The sequence below is a fragment of the Anomaloglossus baeobatrachus genome, chromosome 10, assembly GCF_048569485.1.
Source record: "Anomaloglossus baeobatrachus isolate aAnoBae1 chromosome 10, aAnoBae1.hap1, whole genome shotgun sequence".
NCBI classification, from domain to species: Eukaryota; Metazoa; Chordata; class Amphibia; order Anura; family Aromobatidae; genus Anomaloglossus; species Anomaloglossus baeobatrachus.
In genome coordinates, this window is record NC_134362.1 from 64,060,822 (window position 1) to 64,086,439 (window position 25,618).

The following is a 25,618-nucleotide window of genomic DNA, read 5'->3' on the forward strand; positions in this document are numbered from 1 at the left end:
CCTTAAACTGGCAGCATAGTTTGCTATTGGAATGGCTTAGTAACAATGAGTTTCAGTGTGCAATGCAGTGGTGCTGCAAATATCTTTGCACCAGTGGGACAATAATGGAAGTCCAACAGCCACTTTTAGGATGCCACTAAGTTTCCTCAGTGTTTGCTAGTATAATGGCTTAGTAATAATGAGCTTGAGTGTGCAAAGGGCTGGAGGGTACAGTGGCAGGGTTGTGGGTCTGTGTAGAGCAGGTGGGGAACCTCCGGCCCGCGGGCTGTACGCGGCCCGTGATGACATTTAATGCGGCCCCCGGGCACATTCCAGGCAACCCCAGTGCTCGAGCGGCACTCGCGCTTTTGCCAGCCGCCGGCCCTTTAAAATCCCAGTGCGTTCTGGGTAGATACTAGAATGTACGGGCTTTTTCCAGATCCTGATTGCAGCCTGTCCTAGAATGTACGGGCTCTTTTCGGGACCTGACTACAGACCGTACATTCTAGACTGAACCCTCCAGTGCTGAGGGTTTACCTTGTGGGTAAACAGCGCGCTGTGCTCCAGTCACAGAAGAAGAGGTGCAGCAGATGTCTCCCTGCTGTACATGCCTCCCGGACCTGTGCTGTGTGACTCCTCCTCAGCTAGTACTGTGAGTATGCAACACATCGTTGCCCCCCCATCCAGTGCTGTGTACCCCCTAGTACTGTGTGTAACCCCTCAGAGCTGTGTAATCTGTGCAGCCTCCTAGTGCTGTCAGTGCTGCCACATAGTGCTTTCCCTGCTGCCTCCTAGTGCTGTCACCTAATGCTCTCCATGCTGCCTTCTAGTGCTCTCCGAGCTGCCACCTAGTGCTCTGTGCTGCCATTTAGTGCTGTGTGCTGCCACCTAGTGCTGTCACTGCTCTCTGTGCTGCCACATAGTGCTCTCTGTGCTGCCACCTAGTGCTTTTTGTGCTGTCACTTTCATTGCTCTTTGTGCTGCCACCTAGTGCTCTTTGTGCTGCCACCTAGTGCTCTTTGTGCTGCCACCTAGTGGTCTTTGTGCTGCCACCTAGTGCTCTTTGTGCTGCCACCTAGTGCTCTTTGTGCTGCCACCTAGAGGTCTTTGTGCTGCCACCTAGAGGTCTTTGTGCTGCTTCCTAGTGCTCTTTCTGCTATCACCTAGTGCTCTTTGTGCTGCCACCTAGTGCTTTTTGTGCTGCCACCTAGTGCTCTTTGTGCTGCCACCTAGAGGTCTTTGTGCTGCCACCTAGAGGTCTTTGTGCTGCTACCTAGTGCTCTTTCTGCTGTCACCTAGTGCTCTTTGTTCTGCCACCTAGTGCTCTTTGTGCTGCCACCTAGTGCTCCCTGTGCTGTCACCTAGTGCTCCCTGTGCTGCCACCTAGTGCTCCCTGTGCTGCCACCTAGTGCTCCCTGTGCTGCCACCTAGTGCTCCCTGTGCTGCCACCTAGTTCTCTCTGTGCTGCCACCTAGTGCTCCCTGTGCTGCCACCTAGTGCTCTTTGTGCTGCCACCTAGTGCTCCCTGTGCTGCCACCTAGTGCTCCCTGTGCTGCCACCTAGTGCTCCCTGTGCTGCCACCTAGTGCTCTCTGTGCTGCCACCTAGTGCTCCATGTGCTGCCACCTAGTGCTCCCTGTGCTGCCACCTAGTGCTCTCTGTGCTGCCACCTAGTGCTCTCTGTGCTGCCACCTAGTGCTCTCTGTGCTGCCACCTAGTGCTCTCTGTGCTGCCACCTAGTGCTCTCCGAGCTGCCACCTAGTGCTCTCCTAGCTGCCACCTAGTGCTCTCTATGCTGCCACCTAGTGCTCTCCGAGCTGCCACCTAGTGCTCTCCTAGCTGCCACCTAGTGCTCTCCTAGCTTCCACCTAGTGCTCTCCTAGCTGCCACCTAGTGCTCTCTGCTGCCAACTAGTGCTCTCCGAGCTGCCACCTAGTGCTCTCCTAGCTTCCACCTAGTGCTCTCCTAGCTGCCACCTAGTGCTCTCTGCTGCCAACTAGCACTGTCTGTGCTGCCAAATAGCGCTGTCTGCGCTATCAACTAGGCAACAATTTAATAATTACATTTCTATCTATTTGTTTTTTGTGGTGTTTGTGTGCAGAATACATTTTTGTTACTACATTCAATTTTGTTAACAGCAGCTATTAACCCGGGCGAAGCCGGGTAGTACAGCTAGTATAACATAAATGAATAAACTGAACTGATCCGTTATATGTAAGGAATGATCCCCATATCTATTTAGATAAAAGATTAATAATAATATTTTTTTGTATATATGTATAAGTTATATTTGAAGAAGAGATTTGTAATCTTTGTAAACAAGTTTATTGTTCTTGTTTTGATTTGTCTCAGCCAATTCCTGATTTATGAAGAGTCGTCCTTCTGCACGTCGTAGAGGGAAAAAACCCCAGTGGGGAAAAACTCTACGAAACATGATGGAAGGACTACCCTTCGTATGTGACTGATGGAGAAGATAGATAGTCTTGTTGACCTGGTGGAATCTGTACTGTGCGTAGCTCCACACACCAGGCACACCACTGCTGTACATATCTATGGATGTCTCTGCCAATTGCTGATTTATGAAGAGTCGTCCTTCTGCACGTCGTAGAGGGAAAAAACCCCAGTGGGGAAAAACTCTACGAAGCATGATGGAAGGACTACCCTTCGTCTGTCACTGATGGAGAAGATAGATAGTCTTGTTGACCTGGTGGAATCTGTACTGTGCGTAGCTCCACACACCAGGCACACCACTGCTGTACATATCTATGGATGTCTCTGCCACTTGCTGATTTATGAAGAGTCGTCCTTCTGCATGTTGTAGAGTAAAAAAACCCCAGTGGGGAAAAACTCTACGAAGCATGATGGAAGGACTACCCTTCGTTGGGCAGAGATGTTCAGTTAATGCAGGTCTTCTGCTGTTTATGCTGCTCCTCCATAAAATTGTTCTGAACGAGGAGAACAGCGATGATGTGATAATAATCACTGACGATCCGGACAGATCATCGATGATGAGGACTCGGAGGATGACGAGGTGGATGAAAATAAATCCTGTGAAATGAAAAAAAAGAAAGAGTTAAAATAATGTCACTGAGTATAAGTGCCTGAAAGGGGCTTTGCCTAAAAGAGTGGTCTTAAAGGGATTGTCCAGATTGAAATGAAAAGTCTACTATCACTCTAGTCGTGATTTCACATCGCATAAATCTGGTAACGTGACCACACACACCAGGAATACAGGGAAAATCATGACAGTGTGCACATTGCACAGTTATGATTTGGCAGTCTGCAATCACATAGAGTAGCTGTAGACTTCTTTTCAGTTGGGAGAACCCCTTTAACTTGATTGGCCTTGATGTAATTTGCTATCTAGGGTTAGAAGACTCACAATATCTATCAGGGCTCCTTGTACGGATGAATTGGTGGAGCTAGGTGTTGTTCTCCACAGGTTCTCTGGCTGTAGATGTCTCCACCTTCTACTGACGCTGCTGAAGTCCATGAAATGCTGTTGTTCCTCAGATGTTAATTGAGGTCTTTGTGATTTTCTCGCCTTCAGCATGGTGACCACTGGAATGACATCCTGGTCTGGTGTCTGTAACAAGAAAGATGATGTCAGAGTTCACTAATATCCACAGTAAAATTACAACTTCCCGCAAGAAGCCAAAAGGATCGGTCCCAACACTCATACCTAGATGTGATGTGAAAAACCTGCACTGCTTAGGGCATAGCTACCATAGAAAAAACAGGCTGCCGCTATTGGGAGGAGTATAAAGAGGTGGGGTGTCAGACTGTAGGAGGGGGAATAGCGCCCACTCTTATGAAGGTAGTGCTATGATATTGTACTAATACTGTATGTAAAGCAGGATGTAGCAGAGTGGAAAAGGGGCAGCATTTGGTTCCACTTATCAGATGCAGGGTGTATATGTGATGTAGCAGAGAAATGTATGTGCTTATAAACTGTATATAATGTGTAATGGGGAGTACTGGCCCCGTATGCTGTGATAGGCAGGAGACATAGAGCAGGGTCAGGAGTGTGCAGATATAGGGTTAGAGATAGCAAATAGTTCAGCTACAACTAGGGAAACAAGTAGAGCAGGAGTGGGGATGATAGGAGTAGTTAGATAGTCAATAGGATAGAGCAGGGACATAGGAAGTCAGCAGTGGGGTTGGTGACCAGGAGACGGAGACAGGAGGGAGGAGTGAGCAGAAGGTTCAGAAGCAGAGTTTGTGAGTCAATGAAGCGGCAGGAGCTGAAGCAGAAACGCAGGGCCCAGAGCCAGGGCGTGCCTAGGAAGGGCAGAATCCTCCCGTGTACCAAGAGCTCACCCTGTGGATGGGCAGTGGAGCATCCTGAGACCGGTGGGACGTCGGGGTACAAAGACCGCGGACGCGACCCTAAACTGGCCGGGAGCTGTAATGTGTCTGAGAGACCAAGTGAGGTAAGGCATCCAAACAGAAAGGATACTGAGGGAGAAAGAGTGGATAGCACTCAGCTGCTGGAGGATAGTGCCCAGGGTGAGGGCCAGGAAGAGGGTATAGGACTCAGCTGCTGGAGGATAGTGCCCTGGGCGAGTGCCAGGAAGAGTGTATAGGATTCAGCTGCTGGAGGATAGTGCCTAGGGCGAGTGCCAGGAAGAGTGCATAGGACTCAGCTGCTGGAGGATAGTGCCCAGGGCGAGTGCCAGGAAGAGTGCATAGGACTCAGCTGCTGGAGGATAGTGCCCAGGGCGAGTGCCAGGAAGAGTGCCTAGGGCCCAGGGCGAGTGCCAGGAAGAGTGCATAGGACTCAGCTGCTGGAGGATAGTGCCCAGGGCGAGTGCCAGGAAGAGTGCATAGGACTCAGCTGCTGGAGGATAGTGCCCAGGGCGAGTGCCAGGAAGAGATATGTTTTTGCCCCAATGTAGAACAGACAAAGCATGAGTGGTCCTAAGGGCCTGAAGAGTGGAAAGAAGTGAGAGTTGCAATAAAGAAGTTCCTGTTGGTTTACTAGAGATTGGCGTGTGCTTTATGTTGCCCTCCCTCTCTATGATGAGGACCCCACAAGCAATGATGCAGGTAACAGAGACTGTGGCGACTACTGACTCAAGCCCCAACGGGTGCTCTGCATAGACATTTACATGTACTGAAGCCAGGGGAAGCACTGCCGGCCACCACCTGGCTCCCCTCTTCAAGGCAACCCCTGAAAGGAACCAAATACTTGTCCCTGTTATGGACCATTGTCAGTTACTGCTCTCAGTCATTTCCTAAATACCCCCCAATCGTATTAGGTACGTACCGGCTCCACTTGGATTGGTGGAGAGAGTTCTCCTGATTTTAAAGCCATCCAGTCAATTGTCCTGAACATCGGATGTGTCCTCAGTCGCTGTTTCACAAACAATCGTCGCTTTTTCGGAGATTTACAGAGAAGCTGAGGAATAAATGCAAAAAGAGTCTGTTATCTTGGGTGACTGACAATCATGAATAATGGCTCCTTCCGGGCAGTGGTGTAGCGTGGGGTGCCAGCGCCCAGGACAAGGCCAGAATTTTGTGCCTCCCGACCTGTGGAGCGTTGTCCCTCCCTGAGTCCCCTCCACCTTTCCAGTATTGCCCCCTTATCCCCCGGGCACATGTACTGTAACTATACATCATACTGATGTCATTATGGTTTGCCCTTCAGCTCTAGTGGGGTTTTTTCTACTTTTTCCTGACATCTGATATAAAATTAAGAAATTAACTTCGTACATTAATTTATTTTCATATTTTTTATCTATAGTTTTTTTGTTTTTTTTCTGTTTTATTACAAGAGCTGTAATCCTAATCCTACACAAAGCCTTAATCCCTTCCAACCCTAACCCTACCTGTACTCCTAACCCTAATCCCTTCCAACCCTAACCCTACCTGTACTCCTAACCCTAATCCCTTCCGAACCCTAACCCTACCTGTACTCCTAACCCTAATCCCTTCCAACCCTTACCCTACCTATACCCCTAACCCTAATCCCTTCCAACCCTAACCCTACCTCTACTGCTAACCCTAATCCCTTCCAACTCTAACCCTACCTGCACTCCTAACCCTAATCCCTTCCAACCCTAACCCTACCTGTACTCCTAACCCTAATCCCTTCCAACCCTAACCCTACCTGTACTCCTAACCCTAATCCCATCCAACCCTAACCCTACCTGTACTCCTAACCCTAATCCCTTCCAACCCTAACCCTACCTGTACTCCTAACCCTAATCCCTTCCAACCCTAACCCTACCTATACCCCTAACCTTAATCCCTTCCAACCCTAACCCCACCTCTACTCCTAACCCTAATCCCTTCCAACCCTAACCCTACCTGTACTCCTAACCCTAATCCCTTCCAACCCTAACCCTACCTATACCCCTAACCCTAATCCCTTCCAACCCTAACCCTACCTGTACTCCTAACCCTAATCCCATCCAACCCTAACCCTATCTCCACTCCTAACCCTAATCCCTTCCAACCCTAACCCTACCTCTACTCCTAACCCTAATTCCTTCCAACCCTAATCCTACCTGTACTCCTAACCCTAATCCCTTCCAACCCTAACCCTACCTCTACTCCTAATCCTAATCCCTTCCAACCCTAATCTTAGCTTTAATCCTAGCCCTATCACTATCAAACCCCAATCCTAGCCTGAGCCCAACTCTAATCCTGGCCCTAATTCTGGAATATTGCTCCCTATAGGATTTGGCCCCCAGGGTACCACCTCTGTGACTCCCCCATGTTACCCCGCTGCTTCCCGCCTTCCATCATATATGACCACTCACGTTATTTATCAGGTCCTTTACGTCGGTGTTCAGATCTTCTGGATAGATTGGATTATCCTCCAAAATAGACCTTTTCAGTCTGTCTATGTCTGTCCCATTGTAGAATGGATATTTTCCAGTTGACATGAAGTACACAATGACACCGAGTGAAAACCAATCAACCATTTCATCATATTCTTTTCCTTGGAGAACCTGTGGAATATATGGAAGGAGGAGATGGAAACAGTCAGGAAGTTGGGAGCGATCTCTGTCTATGACTCTGGACTCTGTAACTTATTCATTATAGAATCTTTAGAAGTTGCTTAGCAACAAGCAGCACAGACGGCAGGTGACTACAACAGATCTCCATGTACTGTGCAGTATGGGGGTCCGAAGGGGGCGAGACTCACACACAGTGGGTGCAGTGTATGGGATCAGAGTGGGGGACTGTTGCAGAGCATAGGGATCTAACAGTGTCTAATATCTGGGAGGGATGTATGTGTCCAGCATACAGGAGGGATGTGTGTGGTATGTGTCCAGCATACAGGAGGATGTGTGTGGTATGTGTCCAGCATACAGGAGGGATGTGTGTGGTATGTGTCCAGCATACAGGAGGGATGTGTGTGGTATGTGTCCAGCATACAGGAGGGATGTGTGTGGTGTGTGTCCAGCATACAGGAGAAATGTGTGTGTGGTATGTGTCCAGCATACAGGAGGAATGTGTGTGGTATGTGTCCAGCATACAGGAGGGATGTGTATGGTATGTGTCCAGCATACAGGAGGGATGTGTGTGGTATGTGTCCAGCATACAGGAGGGATGTGTGTGGTATGTGTCCAGCATACAGGAGGGATGTGTGTGGTATGTGTCCAGCATACAGGAGGGATGTGTGTGGTATGTGTCCAGCATACAAGAGGGATGTGTGTGGTATGTGTCCAGCATACAGGAGGGATGTGTGTGGTATGTGTCCAGCATACAGAAGGGATGTGTGTGGTATGTGTCCAGCATACAGGAGGGATGTGTGTGGTATATGTCCAGCATACAGGAGGATGTGTGTGGTATGTGTCCAGCATACAGGAGGGATGTGTGTGGTATGTGTCCAGCATACAGGAGGGATGTGTGTGGTATGTGTCCAGCATACAGAAGGGATGTGTGTGGTATGTGTCCAGCATACAGGAGGGATGTGTGTGGTATATGTCCAGCATACAGGAGGATGTGTGTGGTATGTGTCCAGCATACAGGAGGGATGTGTGTGGTATGTGTCCAGCATACAGGAGGGATGTGTGTGGTATGTGTCCAGCATACAGGAGGGATGTGTGTGGTATGTGTCCAGCATACAGGAGGATGTGTATGGTATGTGTCCAGCATACAGGAGGGATGTGTGTGGTATGTGTCCAGCATACAGGAGGGATGTGTGTGGTATGAGTCCAGCATACAGGAGGGATGTGTATGGTATGTGTCCAGCATACAGGAGGGATGTGTGTGGTATGTGTCCAGCATACAGGAGGATGTGTATGGTATGTGTCCAGCATACAGGAGGGATGTGTGTGGTATGTGTCCAGCATACAGGAGGGATGTGTGTGGTATGAGTCCAGCATACAGGAGGGATGTGTATGGTATGTGTCCAGCATACAGGAGGGATGTGTGTGGTATGTGTCCAGCATACAGGAGGGATGTGTGTGGTATGTGTCCAGCATACAGGAGGGATGTGTATGGTATGTGTCCAGCATACAGGAGGGATGTGTGTGGTATGTGTCCAGCATACAGGAGGGATGTGTGTGGTATGTGTCCAGCATACAGGAGGGATGTGTGTGGTATGTGTCCAGCATACAGGAGGGATGTGTGTGGTATGAGTCCAGCATACAGGAGGGATGTGTATGGTATGTGTCCAGCATACAGGAGGGATGTGTGTGGTATGTGTCCAGCATACAGGAGGGATGTGTGTGGTATGAGTCCAGCATACAGGAGGGATGTGTATGGTATGTGTCCAGCATACAGGAGGGATGTATGTGGTGATCTCATGTGTATGGGTGCCACGGATGCCCCTGTATAAAGTGTGGTCATTAGTGAAACGTCTGCTTTCGTAACTTGATTAATAATTATAGAACAACCAGTAATCCCTATGTAATATGACTTGTTCTTACCTCAGGGGCCATGTATCTTGGGGATCCTGCACATCCAGAAACTTTCTGGTGTTTATGGAACTTGATCTTTGATAGGCCGAAGTCCCCGATCCTGGCGTGTCTGTCACTGTCTATGAAGATGTTTAGTGGCTTCAGATCCCTGGAAGAGAAGAATATTTAGTTACAAGAAAGACAGAATGTGGATAAATTGATAGAAATATATGGACAGCTGAATATATAGGTGTGTGTATCTGGATATATAGGTGTGTGTATCTGGATATATAGGTGTGTGTATCTGGATGTATAGGTGTGTGTATCTGGATATATAGGTGTGTGTATCTGGATGTATAGGTGTGTGTATCTGGATATATAGGTGTGTGTATCTGGATATATAGGTGTGTGTATCTGGATATATAAGTGTGTGTATCTGGATGTACAGGTGTGTGTATCTGGATATATAGGTGTGTGTATCTGGATGTACAGGTGTGTGTATCTGGATATATAGGTGTGTGTATCTGGATATATAGGTGTGTGTATCTGGATGTACAGGTTTGTGTATCTGGATGTACAGGTGTGTGTATCTGGGGTGTACAGGTGTGTGTATCTGGGGAGTACAGGTGTGTGTATCTGGATATAGAGGTGTGTGTATCTGGATGTACAGGTGTGTGTATCTGGATATATAGGTGTGTGTATCTGGATATATAGGTGTGTGTATCTGGATGTACAGGTGTGTGTATCTGAATGTACAGGTGTGTGTATGTTGATGTACAGGTGTGTGTATGTTGATGTACAGGTGTGTGTATCTGGGGTGTACAGGTGTGTGTATCTGGATGTACAGGTGTGTGTATCTGGATATACAGGTGTGTGTATATGGATGTACAGGTGTGTATCTGGATGTACAGGTGTGTGTATCTGGATGTACAGGTGTGTATCTGGATGTACAGGTGTGTGTATGTTGATGTACAGGTGTGTGTATTTTGATGTACAGGTGTGTGTATCTGGGGTGTACAGGTGTGTGTATCTGGATGTACAGGTGTGTGTATCTGGATATACAGGTGTGTGTATCTGGATGTACAGGTGTGTATCTGGATGTACAGGTGTGTGTATCTGGATGTACAGGTGTGTATCTGGATGTACAGGTGTCTGTATCTGGGGTGTACAGGTGTGTATCTGGATGTACAGGTGTGTGTATCTGGATGTACAGGTGTGTGTATCTGGATGTACAGGTGTGTATCTGGATGTACAGGTGTGTGTATCTGGATGTACAGGTGTGTATCTGGATGTACAGGTGTGTGTATTTTGATGTACAGGTGTGTGTATTTTGATGTACAGGTGTGTGTATCTGGGGTGTACAGGTGTGTGTATCTGGATGTACAGGTGTGTGTATCTGGATATACAGGAGTGTGTATCTGGATGTACAGGTGTGTATCTGGATGTACAGGTGTGTGTATCTGGATGTGCAGGTGTGTGTATCTGGATATACAGGAGTGTGTATCTGGATGTACAGGTGTGTATCTGGATGTACAGGTGTGTGTATCTGGATGTACAGGTGTGTGTATCTGGATATACAGGAGTGTGTATCTGGATGTATAGGTGTGTATCTGGATGTACAGGTGTGTGTATCTGGATGTACAGGTGTGTATCTGGATGTACAGGTGTGTATCTGGATGTACAGGTGTGTATCTGGATGTACAGGTGTGTATCTGGATGTACAGGTGTGTATCTGGGGTGTACAGGTGTGTATCTGGATGTACAGGTGTGTATCTGGATGTACAGGTTTGTATCTGGATGTACAGGTGTGTATCTGGGGTGTACAGGTGTGTATATCTACATGTACAGGTGGGTAAATGTCGCCCCCACAATACCTCAGGAATAATCTATACAATGCTCTACATTATAAGAGAATCTTCTAGAATTCATTACCGGTGTATAATGCCTCGTGAATGCAGGGCCTGGAGGCCGGACGCCAGCTCAGCTGTGTAGATCCTGGTAGGAAAGAGAGAAACACGTGTAATGGTCCCTGTCCCTCATCCGCACTGATATGGAGGACGCATTGCTGCAGATCTGTTCTATCCCGGAGCCTGTGCCGGGGGATGACAGTGGCCGCCATATTGGAGGTCATCAATCTTCCTGACAAACAAGTGGATAACTCAGGCGGGGCATTTCTATAACCCTTGTATGCCCCCCATAGGCCCTATAGACCCCCGGCTTTTCTTACCTGGTGGTCTCTACATCAAATGGGGCTTTATTCTTAATCAGGTGATGGAGGTCACCTCCGGCCATGTAGTCCATCACATAGAAGAGGTGATCCTGGGGGAGAAGAAGACGAGGATGTTACATCACAAACATAATACACAGTGACCTATACAAGGATGATGAGTTGTGGGGTTCTCTGAGGACAAACTTGCTGACAGTTTCCAGCGATTATAATAGATAAAAGGAGACAATGATGGAGGCGCGAGCTCTTACCGGTGACTGGAACGTGGCATACGAGGAGCAGAGGAAGGGGCTGCGCTGTGCAATCTGGAGCGCATGTTTTTCCAGATTTGCTACTCTTGTCCGGCCTTCCTTTATTAGCTGCCTCTTCTTTGTTATCTTAACTGCCAAGCGATGTCCGGTGACTTTCTCCGAGGCCAACAACACCTGAAGGAGGAGCAGAAATCAGTTATCTGGGGTGCGAGGTGCAGGAATCTGCCAGAGCAGAGTAGATCCATACCGGAAACCCAACCTCGTATGTAGCCGCCATGGCCTCTTCATGTCTGCACTGGTGGAAGGGGCTCCGGGAATGCTCATGGTCCACAGGTCAGGGGCAGAATTCATGTCCTGAGCCATCCACAGTACACCATTGCCCTTTTGTATTATAGAGAGTGTTTCTACCTCTGGAGGACCCGGTGCATCCGTCCATCAGTTTCAGTGACCACCATGCACTGTTGTATGTCACATGTGGTATTAAATATATGATGTTGGTTTCCTACAATTACAGAGAAATGCTGAGATTCCAAACAGTAAAATACCCTGTAACCAGGTGACGGGGGCGGCCGGGAGCCCAGAGATAGAGCCACTTTCTTCCCAAACAGCGCCACCTCTGTCTACAGGTTGTGTGTGGAATAGCAATACAATCCTTCTGATGTCAGTGGAGCTGGGCCGCAGCTGAGGCGCTGTTTTTGAGAGTAGACAGTGATGTCTTTAACCCTTAATAACCCCTTTTGATGTTGAGGAGAGGATCATTAAACCCCAATCTTTCTATGGGTTTCACAGTTTATGAGCATTAGTCAAAAAAGCACAAATTAGAGAAAAATCCATTAATTACAAACCTTTCCAAAACGTCCCTTCCCAAGAACCTTGTGGTAGATGAAGCTCTCCACGGACGGGGGGTCTGGCACAGAGGATGACGGGGCAGCAGACCTGGAGGAGCTTTCTCCTGGTGAGATAAAGAGCAGAAAACATGGAGTCATTAGGACAATGTCACATGAGCCAATAATAGAATCACCTGATTTTCATCCAGAATATATATATATATACACATCAACAGTTACTAACATTTCCTAAACCAAATACAGTTTCTTATGTTAATAATTGCAAAGTCTCTGGAAATATCGGATGTAATGTGGATGATCTCTTTGGGGTCCGCTTTGTTTGTGCACCCATAGACTTGACGGTTCTGATGGCGATATTTAGCTTTACATACAACCATCTATTGGGCGGGATTACGCCCCAGTTAAGACTAATTTTCCATCTTACCTTCTAGTTGGTAAAAGTTGGTGTCTGGTTTTGTTCTTTTGGCCGCAGTCATACAGGTTCGGCTCGTTCCTTCACCTTCAGTGGAGGATCGTTTCCCTTCCAGATGTTCTCTCTTCCTTTTGAAGACTCTGGGGCCCACCTGCATTTCTGGGGGGCTGTTTAGGGCTTGACCCTCTCCAGCATCAACACATCTCCTTTTTCTATAAGGAGCCTCATCTCTGGTCCTCGATTCCCGAGTCCTAGACTTGTCTCTTCCTCTTCGGAGAGGCTGTAAGTTGGGGGAGTTACACTCCCTCTTAGTGTCCACTCTGGTGATACGAGGGACATCACTATATCTAAATAAGAGACCATCCCTGTTGCTAGAACTGGTGGTCTCTTCTCTGTTGGAGGTATTTTTCCGCTTTTTTTCCGCTCTAACACTCATGTTGTGGTATTATCACAATCAGAAGTTCACTGAGCAAGAGAAAAAAAAGTGCACCTTCACACGTCAGACGGTAAAGGTCCACAGAGGGAAAGAAGATGGCCGAGCGCACAAGTCACAGGTTATGTGATGTCACACAGCAGCATGACATCACAGAGAACCTCATGGAACATGTGACGCATTGTGACATCTGCAGCCGCACAATGCAGGGGCTTCATGTCAGTCTTGCTCCGCTCCATTGATGGGTATTGCAGTGATTGCTGCACTTATATTGTAAATTGTGTCAAAGATGCACCAAAATACAACAGAAGAGAAAAGAATCAGGTGGAAAATCACAGATCACAGTTTATTCTTCATCTGCTCAACATAACCCAAGACCACCAGCAGAGTAATATTACATATAATACCGCTATACAAGCATAATATACAAATAATAGCACTATATAAGTGTAATATTGCATATAATACTGCTATACAAGCATAATGTACAAATAATAGCACTATATAAGTGTAATATTACATATAATACCGCTATACAAGCATAATATACAAATAATAGCACTATATAAGTGTAATATTACATATAATACCGCTATACAAGCATAATACACAAATAATAGCACTATATAAGTGTAATATTGCATATAATACCACTATACAAGCATAATATACAAATAATAGCACTATATAAGTGTAATATTGCATATAATACCGCTATACAAGCATAATATACAAATAATAGCACTATATAAGTGTAATATTACATATAATACCACTATACAAGCATAATATACAAATAATAGCACTATATAAGTGTAATATTACATATAATACCGCTATACAAGCATAATACACAAATAATAGCACTATATAAGTGTAATATTGCATATAATACCACTATACAAGCATAATATACAAATAATAGCACTATATAAGTGTAATATTGCATATAATACCGCTATACAAGCATAATATACAAATAATAGCACTATATAAGTGTAATATTACATATAATACCGCTATACAAGCATAATATACAAATAATAGCACTATATAAGTGTAATATTACATATAATACCACTATACAAGCATAATATACAAATAATAGCACTATATAAGTGTAATATTACATATAATACCACTATACAAGCATAATATACAAATAATAGCACTATATAGGTGTAATATTACATATAATACCACTATACAAGCATAATTTACAAATAATAGCACTATATAAGTATAATATTACATATAATACCACTATACAACCATAATATACAAATAATAGCACTATATAAGTGTAATATTACATATAATACCACTATACAAGCATAATATTATAAATAATAGCACTATATAAGTGTAATATTACATATAATACCGCTATACAAGCATAATATACAAATAATAGCACTATATAAGTGTAATATTACATATAATACCACTATACAAGCATAATATACAAATAATAGCACTATATAAGTATAATATTGCATATAATACCGCTATACAAGCATAATATACAAATAATAGCACTATATAAGTGTAATATTACATATAATACCGCTATACAAGCATAATATACAAATAATAGCACTATATAAGTGTAATATTACATATAATACCACTATACAAGCATAATATACAAATAATAGCACTATATAAGTGTAATATTACATATAATACCACTATACAAGCATAATATACAAATAATAGCACTATATAGGTGTAATATTACATATAATACCACTATACAAGCATAATTTACAAATAATAGCACTATATAAGTATAATATTACATATAATACCACTATACAACCATAATATACAAATAATAGCACTATATAAGTGTAATATTACATATAATACCACTATACAAGCATAATATACAAATAATAGCACTATATAAGTGTAATATTATTATTATTATTATTATTATTATTATTTATTATTATAGCGCCATTTATTCCATGGCGCTTTACAAGTGAAAGAGGGTATACGTACAACAATCATTAACGGTACAAGACAGACTGGTATAGGAGGAGAGAGGACCCTGCCCGCGAGGGCTCACAGTCTACAGGGAATGGGTGATGGTACAATAGGTGAGGACAGAGCTGGTTGCGCAGTGGTCTACTGGGCTGAGGGCTATTGTAGGTTGTAGGCTTGTTGGAAGAGGTGGGTCTTGAGGTTGCTCTTGAAGCTTTCCACGGTCGTGGAGAGTCTGATGTGCTGAGGTAGAGCATTCCAGAGTATGGGGGATGCACGGGAGAAATCTTGTACACGATTGTGGGAAGAGGAGATAAGAGAGGAGCAGAGAAGGAGATCTTGTGAGGATCTGAGGTTGCGTGCAGGTAGGTACTGGGAGACTAGGTCACAGATGTAGGGAGGAGACAGGTTGTGCATGGCTTTGTATGTCATGGTTAATGTTTTGAACTGGAGTCGTTGGGCGATGGGAAGCCAGTGAAGGGATTGGCAGAGTGGCGAGGCTGGGGAGTAGCGAGGGGAGAGGTGGATTAAGCGGGCTGCAGAGTTTAGGATAGATTGGAGGGGTGCAAGAGTGTTGGAAGGGAGGCCAGAGAGCAGGAGGTTGCAGTAGTCGAGGCGGGAGATGATGAGGGCATGCACTAATGTTTTTGCAGATTCTTGGTTAAGAAAAGCACGGATCCGGGAGATATTTTTGAGTTGTAATCGGCATGAGGTGAAGAGGGCTTGGATGTGTGGCTTGAAGGATAGAGCAGAGTCGAGGGTCACTCCAAGGCAACGAGCTTGTGAGACTGGGGTGAGTGAGCAACCATCACGTGTGATGGAAAGGCTTGTTGGAAGAGATGAGTGAGGAGGAGGAAAGACAATAAACTCTGTTTTGTCCATGTTAAGTTTTAGGAATCGCGCCGAGAAGAAGGATGAAATAGCAGACAGACATTGCGGAATTTTGGTTAGTAGGGAGGTAATGTCAGGTCCAGAGAGGTAGATCTGTGTGTCATCGGCATAGAGATGATACTGGAAGCCGTGGGACTCTATGAGCTGTCCCAAGCCGAAGGTATAGATGGAGAACAGCAGGGGTCCAAGAACTGAGCCTTGAGGGACACCGACAGATAGGGGGCGAGATGAGGAAGTGGTGTGAGAATGGGAGACGCTGAAAGTTCGGTCGGTTAGGTATGAGGAGATCCAAGATAGGGCCAAGTCTGTGATGCCCAGAGATGAGAGAATCTGTAGTAGGAGGGAATGGTCTACTGTGTCGAAGGCAGAGGACAGGTCCAGGAGGAGGAGGACAGAGTAGTGTCGCTTGGCTTTGGCGGTTAGTAGATCATTGGTGACTTTGGTTAGGGCAGTTTCGGTAGAATGATGTGGTCGGAAGCCAGATTGAAGCCGGTCAAAGAGGGAGCAGGAGGAGAGGTATGAGGACAATTCAAGATGGACATGCTGTTCCAGTAGTTTTGAGGCGTAGGGGAGAAGGGATATGGGGCGATAGTTTGACACAGAGGATGGGTCAAGGGAGGGCTTTTTGAGGATGGGTGTAATAGAGGCATATTTAAAGCATGAAGGGACTACACCACTTGCTAGTGATAGGTTGAAGAGATGGGTTAGGGCTGGGATGAGGACTGTGGTGATGTTGGGGATGAGGTGCGATGGGAGCGGGTCCAGTGCACAGGTGGTTAGATGTGATCTTGAGAGTAGAGTGGAGAGATTGTTTTCTGTCATGGGGGAGAAGCTGGATTTGGAGGAAGATGGCTGAGTAGCTATGATGAGGGGCTGTGGTGATTGTGGGCCAAAGCTTGCTCTGATGTTGTCAATCTTCCGCTTGAAGAAAGAGGCAAAGTCTTCAGCTGAGATGAGAGGAGAGGGAGGTGGTGCTGGAGGACGGAGGAGAGAATTGAAAGTGTTGAATAGCTGTTTAGGGTTGTGAGAGAAAGAAGATATGAGGGATGAGAAGTAGGTTTGTTTTGCAGCAGTGAGTGTGGACTTGAAAGTGGTGAGGGACTCTTTATATTCAATGAAGTGCTCAGTGGAATGAGACCTCTTCCATCTGCGCTCAGCAATTCTGGAAGCCCGTCTAAGTTCTTTAGTCTGCCTTGTGTGCCAGGGTTGCCTGTGGATTGTGCGGGTTTTGGTGTGTGTGAGGGGGGCAGCTGATTCGAGAGCTGCAGAGATTGTAGTGTTGTATAAAGTTGCAGCGGCATCTGCATCATGTAGAAATGCAATGTCTATGAGGGGGAGAAGGGACTGAGAAAGGGCGTGTAAATCAATGTGTTTGATATTTCTGCGAGGGTGTGAAAATTTGTGGAGGGGGGGTTGCATACTTGGAGAAGAGAGGGAAGAGAATGTGAGTAGGTTGTGGTCAGACAGGGGGAGAGGCAAGTTAGAGAGGTTAGATAGGGAACAGAGGCGAGTGAAGATGAGGTCCAGCGTGTGGCCATCTTTGTGAGTAGCTGCATATTACATATAATACCACTATACAAGCATAATATACAAATAATAGCACTATATAAGTGTAATATTACATATAATACCACTATACAAGCATAATATACAAATAATAGCACTATATAAGTGTAATATTACATATAATACCGCTATACAAGCATAATATAAAAATAATAGCACTATATAAGTGTAATATTACATATAATACCACTATACAACCATAATATACAAATAATAGCACTATATAAGTGTAATATTACATATAATACCACTATACAAGCATAATATACAAATAATAGCACTATATAAGTGTAATATTACATATAATACTGCTATACTGTCAGGGCCAGGTGGACGGGCAGACCCAGGAGGTGGATCCACTGGGCCGAACTCCTAGATGGTGGTAAGGGGTCCGGTAGCTGGAGCACTATAGGCAGCAGAACAGTCCGTGCACACGAGTATAACGGAGAAGTCCCTGGGACCACGGAGTCACTGGTGGTAGTCCGGGTGACGCAGCTCAGGTTCGGAAGCCGAGAAGATGTCAGGCGGGGTCCGGAACCTTTGGAGCGAGATGACAGGTCACCGCAGGGATCCGAGATGGTACGGACTGTCAGGATGGCAGATGGACAGCGTTCGGGATTCGGTCTGGACCGGATGGCGAGGCAGGCACGGCTCTACAAGAGAGATAGGTGAGTATATACATATAGACACCAGGAGACCTGACTCCTAGCTTAAGAAACACGAAGATCAGGCCCCGCCCCCTTGGACATTAACCCCCTTTATACCCTGTACCTGTTTTGCATCATTTCCTGTTAATGGACGCTGGCCCTTTAAGAAAGGGTCAATGACCGCGCGCGCGCCCTAATGCGCATGCGCGCGGCCCGAGTGCCAGAAGCCAGGGCAGGAAGCTGCGAGGAGGAAGCAGCAGGGCCAGGATGGGGCTGTGAAGCCGACGGACGCCGGGTGCGGGGACCAGGACGCTGGGGACGCGCCGGCAAGGGGTGCTGGAGAGCGGGGAGCGGTGGTGACCGGACCAGGGAACCGGGAAGCGAGGCGGGGGAGCCGGGGAGCATGACAGGTGAGCCGGAGGGCAGCACAGGGGACCCGGGGAGCGTGACAGTACCCCCCCCACGCCCCCCTCCCCGCAACCGGGACAGGAAAGCACGGATCAGCGGAGTACCCACATTCTCCCGGGGCTCCCAGGACCTATCCTCAGGACCATACCCTGCCCAGTCCACCAGGAAGAACTGTCGACCCCGTACGGTCTTCATGGCCACGATATCCCTTACCGCATAGATGTCGTCATCGGCAATAGGTGGAGGAGCCGAACTGGCAGCAGCGGAGAAGGGACCCAGGACAACCGGCTTGAGCAGGGAGACGTGGAATGAGTTGGGTATCCTCATCGTGGCCGGGAGCTGTAGCTTGTAGGAGACCTCATTGATCTTGTTGAGGACTTTAAACGGCCCGATGTAGCGAGGACCCAGCTTGTAGGATGGTATCTTCAATCGGACATACTTGGATGCAAGCCAGACTAGATCTCCAGGAGAGAAACACGGAGGGTCCAGACGTCTCTTGTCTGCGTGTCTTTTCATCCGCAGGGAAGCACGCCCAAGGGACGCCTTGACAGAGTCCCAAATGGTTGCAAAGTCACGGGCTACAGTATCAGCAGCAGGGACATCCGAAGAAGGGGATACAGGCAATGGGACGGAGGGCTGAAGTCCGTAAACGACATGGAAGGGAGAGCTGGAGGACGACTCACTGATGTGGTGGTTATGGGAGAATTCAGCCCAAGGAAGAAGCGTGGACCAGTCGTCGTGATGGGCGTTGACATAGTGACGTAAGAAAGAGGTCAAGATTTGATTGACCCTCTCCACTTGGCCATTAGACTGAGGATGGTATGCAGATGAAAAGTCCAGAGTCACTCCCAGATGGTTGCAGAGAGCCCTCCAGAAGCGGGAGGTGAACTGAGTTCCTCTATCGGATACAATGTGAGATGGAAAGCCATGCAAGCGGAAGATGTGATGTATGTAGGCGTCCGCGAGTTCCTGAGCAGAGGGCAATCCAGCCATAGGGACGAAATGAGCCATTTTAGAGAACCGATCCACCACGACCCATATGACTGTGTGTCCGGAGGACAATGGCAAGTCTGTAATAAAGTCCATCGCTATGTGTTGCCACGGAACTGAAGGTATCGGCAGAGGCAGAAGACGGCCATATGGCAGGTGTTTGGGCGTCTTGTTCCTGGCACAAGAGGAGCAGGCAGAGACAAAAGCAGCGACGCCCGTGCGAAGGGATGGCCACCAGTAATGACGTACAATCGCACCCCATGTTCTCTTCTGACCAGCATGACCGGCTGTTTTCGAGGCATGACCCCAGTGTAACACTTTTTGCCTGTCTGTCTCAGAGACATAGGTCTTCCCGGGCGGTATCTGGGCCAGGGTGACAGGGGCCACCGGAATGATTTTGCTAGGACAGATGATGGGTTGGGTAGTCTCCTCCTCCTGCTCCATGGGTATGAAAGACCTGGACAAGGCATCAGCGCGTACATTTTTGTCCGCGGGTCGGAAATGGAGCTGGAAATCAAACCTGGCAAAGAATAAGGACCACCTGGCTTGCCGTGGGTTCAGTCGCTGAGCAGACCGCAGGTATTCCAGGTTCTTGTGGTCCGTGTAAATAATAACGGGGTACACTGCTCCTTCCAGAAGGTAGCGCCATTCCTCCAGAGCCAGTTTGACTGCCAAGAGCTCTCGGTCACCGATGGTATAGTTGCGTTCAGGCGCTGAGAAGCTCTTGGAGAAGAATCCGCAAGTCACCATCTTCCCGGAGGAGGACTTTTGCATGAGCACTGCTCCGGCTCCTGAGGAGGAGGCATCCACCTCCAAGGTGAACTGGCGGTTTAACTCCGGACGGTGGAGTACAGGAGAGGAGGCAAATGCCCGCTTCAGAGAGCCAAACGCGGCATCGGCCGCAGGTGACCAGTCCTTTGGATTAGCCTCCTTCTTGGTCAAAGCGGAGAGAGGAGCAGTCAGAGCCGAGAAGTGAGGGATGAACTGGCGATAGTAGTTGGCGAATCCCAGGAAGCGTTGGATTGCCTTCAGTCCAGAAGGAGGAGGCCAGTTGAGAATGGAGGAGACCTTCTTTGGATCCATCTGCAGTCCGGTATCAGAGATGATGTACCCCAGGAAGGGGAGAGAAGACTGCTCAAAGACACACTTCTCATACTTCGCGTACAGACGATTCTCTCTCAGTCTTTGTAGGACCAGCTGTACATTCTCTCTGTGGGTCTGGAGGTCCGGAGAGAAGACAAGGATGTCGTCCAGATATACTACCACACAGACGTAAAGAAGGTCCCGGAAAACGTCGTTCACCAGTTCCTGAAAGACGGCTGGGGCGTTACACAGGCCGAAGGGCATCACGCAGTATTCATCGTGCCCATCGCGCGTATTGAACGCGGTCTTCCATTCGTCCCCAGAGCGGATGCGTACCAGATTGTAAGCACCCCGAAGATCCAGCTTGGTGAACACACGAGCTCCTCTAAGCCGGTCAAACAATTCGGGGATGAGCGGCAGAGGGTACTTGTTTTTTACGGTGATTTGATTCAAACCCCGGTAGTCTATGCATGGGCGTAAGTCGCCCTCTTTCTTCTTGACGAAGAAGAAACCTGCTCCAGCAGGAGAGGAGGATCTCCGAATGAATCCCCTTGCCAGGCTCTCTGTGATGTAAGTAGACATGGCCCTAGTTTCGGCTGGAGACAATGGATATATCCGTCCTCGAGGTGGTGTTGTTCCAGGGAGCAGGTCGATGGCACAATCGTAAGGACGATGTGGCGGAAGTACCTCGGATTCCTTTTTATCAAAGACGTCTGCAAAGGACCAATAGGCCGAGGGCAGCCCCGGTAGGTTCTCTGGAACCGGAGGTCGTCGGATGGGTTGTATGGTCTTCAGGCACTTCTCATGGCATGAAGAGCCCCATCGGGTGATTTCGCCAGTGCCCCAGCTGACTGATGGTTCGTGTGTCCGCAACCAGGGAAGTCCCAGCAGGATTTGATGGGACATGTGTGGGAGGACGTAGAGAGCGATGTTCTCGGTGTGCAGGGCACCGATACGCAGTTCCACCGGCTTGGTGATCCAGGAGATGGTGTCAGAGAGGGGTCTCCCATCCACAGAGGCAATCACGAGGGGCTTGTCGAGTGGAGTAACAGGCACCTGGTACTTGTCCACCGTGGCCTGCTGGATGAAATTGCCTGCTGCCCCGGAATCGAGGTATGCCTCAGCCGTGAACCGCGTCTCTCCCGTTGTCACTTGCACAGTCCACGTAACCGGGTCTGAGAGAGTCCCAGCACCTAGGGTGGCCTCTCCTACCAACCCTAGGCTTTGGAGTTTCCCGGCCTCTCTGGACAGGAGCGTAGCAGGTGTGTGCCCTCTCCGCAGTAAAAGCAGAGGCCCTTGGCGAGCCGCTCAGCTCGACGTTGTTCAGACTGCCGCACTCTGTCGATCTGCATGGGCTCGTGGACGGGGACCCCAGCTGTCGAAGACTGAAGTACGGCGGGCTTCTGCGGAGGAGAGGAATGCCGTACCGGATGTCTCTCACGGGACACTTCCTTGGATCGCTCCTGAAAGCGGATGTCCACTCGAGTCGCTAGGGCGATCAGGGCATCCAGGGTGGTCGGTACGTCACGACCCGCCAGCTCATCCTTAATTCGCCCCGAGAGTCCTTCCCAGAAGGCGGCGGTTAGGGCCTCGTTGTTCCACCCGAGTTCCGAAGCCAAGGTGCGAAACCGGATTGCGTATTGGCCCACCGTCAGAGTCCCCTGACGTAGCCGGAGAAGAGACGAAGCAGACGCGGAGGCGCGTCCGGGCTCATCAAAGGTGCCACGGAATGCCTGCAGGAAGTCCTGGATGTTCGTGGTCACAGGATCCCCCTTCTCCCACAAGGGGTTCATCCACGCCAGTGCCTCACCCTCTAGATGGGACATGAGGAAGGCGACCTTGGCTTGGTCAGAGGCAAACAAATGCGGCAGTTGCTTGAAATGGAGGGAGCATTGGTTTAAGAATCCCCTGCAGGTCTTGGGGTCTCCGGCGTACCGGGGTGGTGAGGCCAAACGAAGTCTGGAAGTATCTGAAGACGTCGCCACGGGAGCTGGAGCCGTGGCTTGACTAGTGGAAGCCCGGGATGTTGAAGACGTAACTGCCGCTTGTAGCGTGTTCAGGCGGGCGTCCACAGAAGACATAAATTGCAGCATGCGGGTCTGAGTCTCACGCTGGCGTGTGAGTTCCTCCTGTACGGCTGCTAGTGCTGCAGCGGGATCCATGGCCTGATCTTACTGTCAGGGCCAGGTGGACGGGCAGACCCAGGAGGTGGATCCACTGGGCCGAACTCCTAGATGGTGGTAAGGGGTCCGGTAGCTGGAGCACTATAGGCAGCAGAACAGTCCGTGCACACGAGTATAACGGAGAAGTCCCTGGGACCACGGAGTCACTGGTGGTGGTCCGGGTGACGCAGCTCATGTTCGGAAGCCGAGAAGATGTCAGGCGGGGTCCGGAACCTTTGGAGCGAGATGACAGGTCACCGCAGGGATCCGAGATGGTACGGACTGTCAGGATGGCAGATGGACAGCGTTCGGGGTTCGGGATTCGGTCTGGACCGGATGGCGAGGCAGGCACGGCTCTACAAGAGAGATAGGTGAGTATATACATATAGACACCAGGAGACCTGACTCCTAGCTTAAGAAACACGAAGATCAGGCCCCGCCCCCTTGGACATTAACCCCCTTTATACCCTGTACCTGTTTTGCATCATTTCCTGTTAATGGACGCTGGCCCTTTAAGAAAGGGTCAATGACCGCGCGCGCGCCCTAATGCGCATGCGCGCGGCCCGAGTGCCAGAAGCCAGGGCAGGAAGCTGCGAGGAGGAAGCAGCAGGGCCAGGATGGGGCTGTGAAGCCGCCGGACGCCGGGTGCGGGGACCAGGACGCTGGGGACGCGCCGGCAAGGGGTGCTGGAGAGCGGGGAGCGGCGGTGACCGGACCAAGGAACCGGGAAGCGAGGCGGGGGAGCCGGGGAGCGTGACAGGTGAGCCGGAGGGCAGCACAGGGGACCCGGGGAGCGTGACATATACAAGCATATTACACAAATAATAGCACTATATAAGTATAATATTACATATAATACCACTATACAAGCATAATATACAAATAATAGCACTATATAAGTGTAATATTACATATAATACCACTATACAAGCATAATCTACAAATAATAGCACTATATAAGTATAATATTACATATAATACCACTATACAACCATAATATACAAATAATAGCACTATATAAGTGTAATATTACATATAATACCACTATACAAGCATAATATACAAATAATTGCACTATATAAGTGTAATATTACATATAATACCGCTATACAAGCATATTACACAAATAATAGCACTATATAAGTATAATATTACATATAATACCACTATACAAGCATAATATACAAATAATAGCACTATATAAGTGTAATATTACATATAATACCACTATACAAGCATAATATACAAATAATATCACTATATAAGTGTAATATTACATATAATACCGCTATACAAGCATAATACACAAATCATAGCACTATATATGTATAATATTACATATAATACCACTATACAAGCATAATATACAAATAATAGCACTATATAAGTGTAATATTACATATAATACCACTATACAAGCATAATATACAAATAATAGCAGTATATAAGTGTAATATTACATATAATACCACTATACAAGCATAATATACAAATAATAGCAGTATATAAGTGTAATATTACATATAATACCACTATACAAGCATAATATACAAATAATAGCACTATATAAGTGTAATATTACATATAATACTGCTATACAAGCATAATGTACAAATAATAGCACTATATAAGTGTAATATTCCATATAATACCACTATACAAGCATAATATACAAATAATAACACTATATAAGTGTAATATTACATATAATACCACTATACAAGCATAATATACAAATAATAGCACTATATAAGTGTAATATTACATATAATACCACTATACAAGCATAATATACAAATAATAACACTATATAAGTGTAATATTACATATAATACCACTATACAAGCATAATATACAAATAATAGCACTATATAAGTGTAATATTACATATAATACCACTATACAAGCATAATAGTATAAATAATAGCACAATATAAGTGTAATATCACATATAATACCGCTATACAAGCATAATATACAAATAATAGCACTATATAAGTGTAATATTGCATATAATACCACTATACAAGCATAATATACAAATAATAGCACTATATAAGTGTAATATTACATATAATACCGCTATACAAGCATAATATACAAATAATAGCACTATATAAGTGTAATATTACATATAATACCACTATACAAGCATAATATACAAATAATAGCACTATATAAGTGTAATATTGCATATAATACCACTATACAAGCATAATATACAAATAATAGCACTATATAAGTGTAATATTACATATAATACCACTATACAAGCATAATATACAAATAATAGCACTATATAAGTGTAATATTACATATAATACCGCTATACAAGCATATTACACAAATAATAGCACTATATAAGTATAATATTACATATAATACCACTATACAAGCATAATATACAAATAATAGCACTATATAAGTGTAATATTACATATAATATCACTATACAAGCATAATATACAAATAATATCACTATATAAGTGTAATATTACATATAATACCGCTATACAAGCATAATACACAAATCATAGCACTATATAAGTATAATATTACATATAATACCACTATACAAGCATAATATACAAATAATAGCACTATGTAAGTGTAATATTACATATAATACCGCTATACAAGCATAATACACAAATAATAGCACTATATAAGTGTAATATTACATATAATACCACTATACAAGCATAATATACAAATAATAGCACTATATAAGTGTAATATTACATATAATACCACTATACAAGCATAATATACAAATAATAGCACTATATAAGTGTAATATTACATATAATACTGCTATACAAGCATAATGTACAAATAATAGCACTATATAAGTGTAATATTACATATAATACCA

General features: G+C 46.3%; 1 protein-coding gene across 1 annotated transcript; it reads right to left on the reverse strand.

Moving 5' to 3' along the window:
- Positions 1-2,805: 2,805 nt before the first annotated feature.
- LOC142255372 (protein kinase C delta type-like) lies at positions 2,806-13,034 on the reverse strand. Its single transcript, XM_075326948.1, has 10 exons — positions 12,587-13,034; positions 12,160-12,266; positions 11,315-11,488; positions 11,064-11,155; positions 10,769-10,831; positions 8,867-9,005; positions 6,746-6,937; positions 5,248-5,379; positions 3,361-3,564; positions 2,806-3,026 (listed from the first exon to the last, which is right to left on the reverse strand). The coding sequence occupies exons 1-10, from the start codon at positions 13,008-13,010 to the stop codon at positions 2,958-2,960; spliced, it is 1,596 nt and encodes a 531-aa protein (XP_075183063.1). The 5' UTR covers positions 13,011-13,034; the 3' UTR covers positions 2,806-2,957.
- Between the last annotated feature and the right edge of the window lie 12,584 nt (positions 13,035-25,618).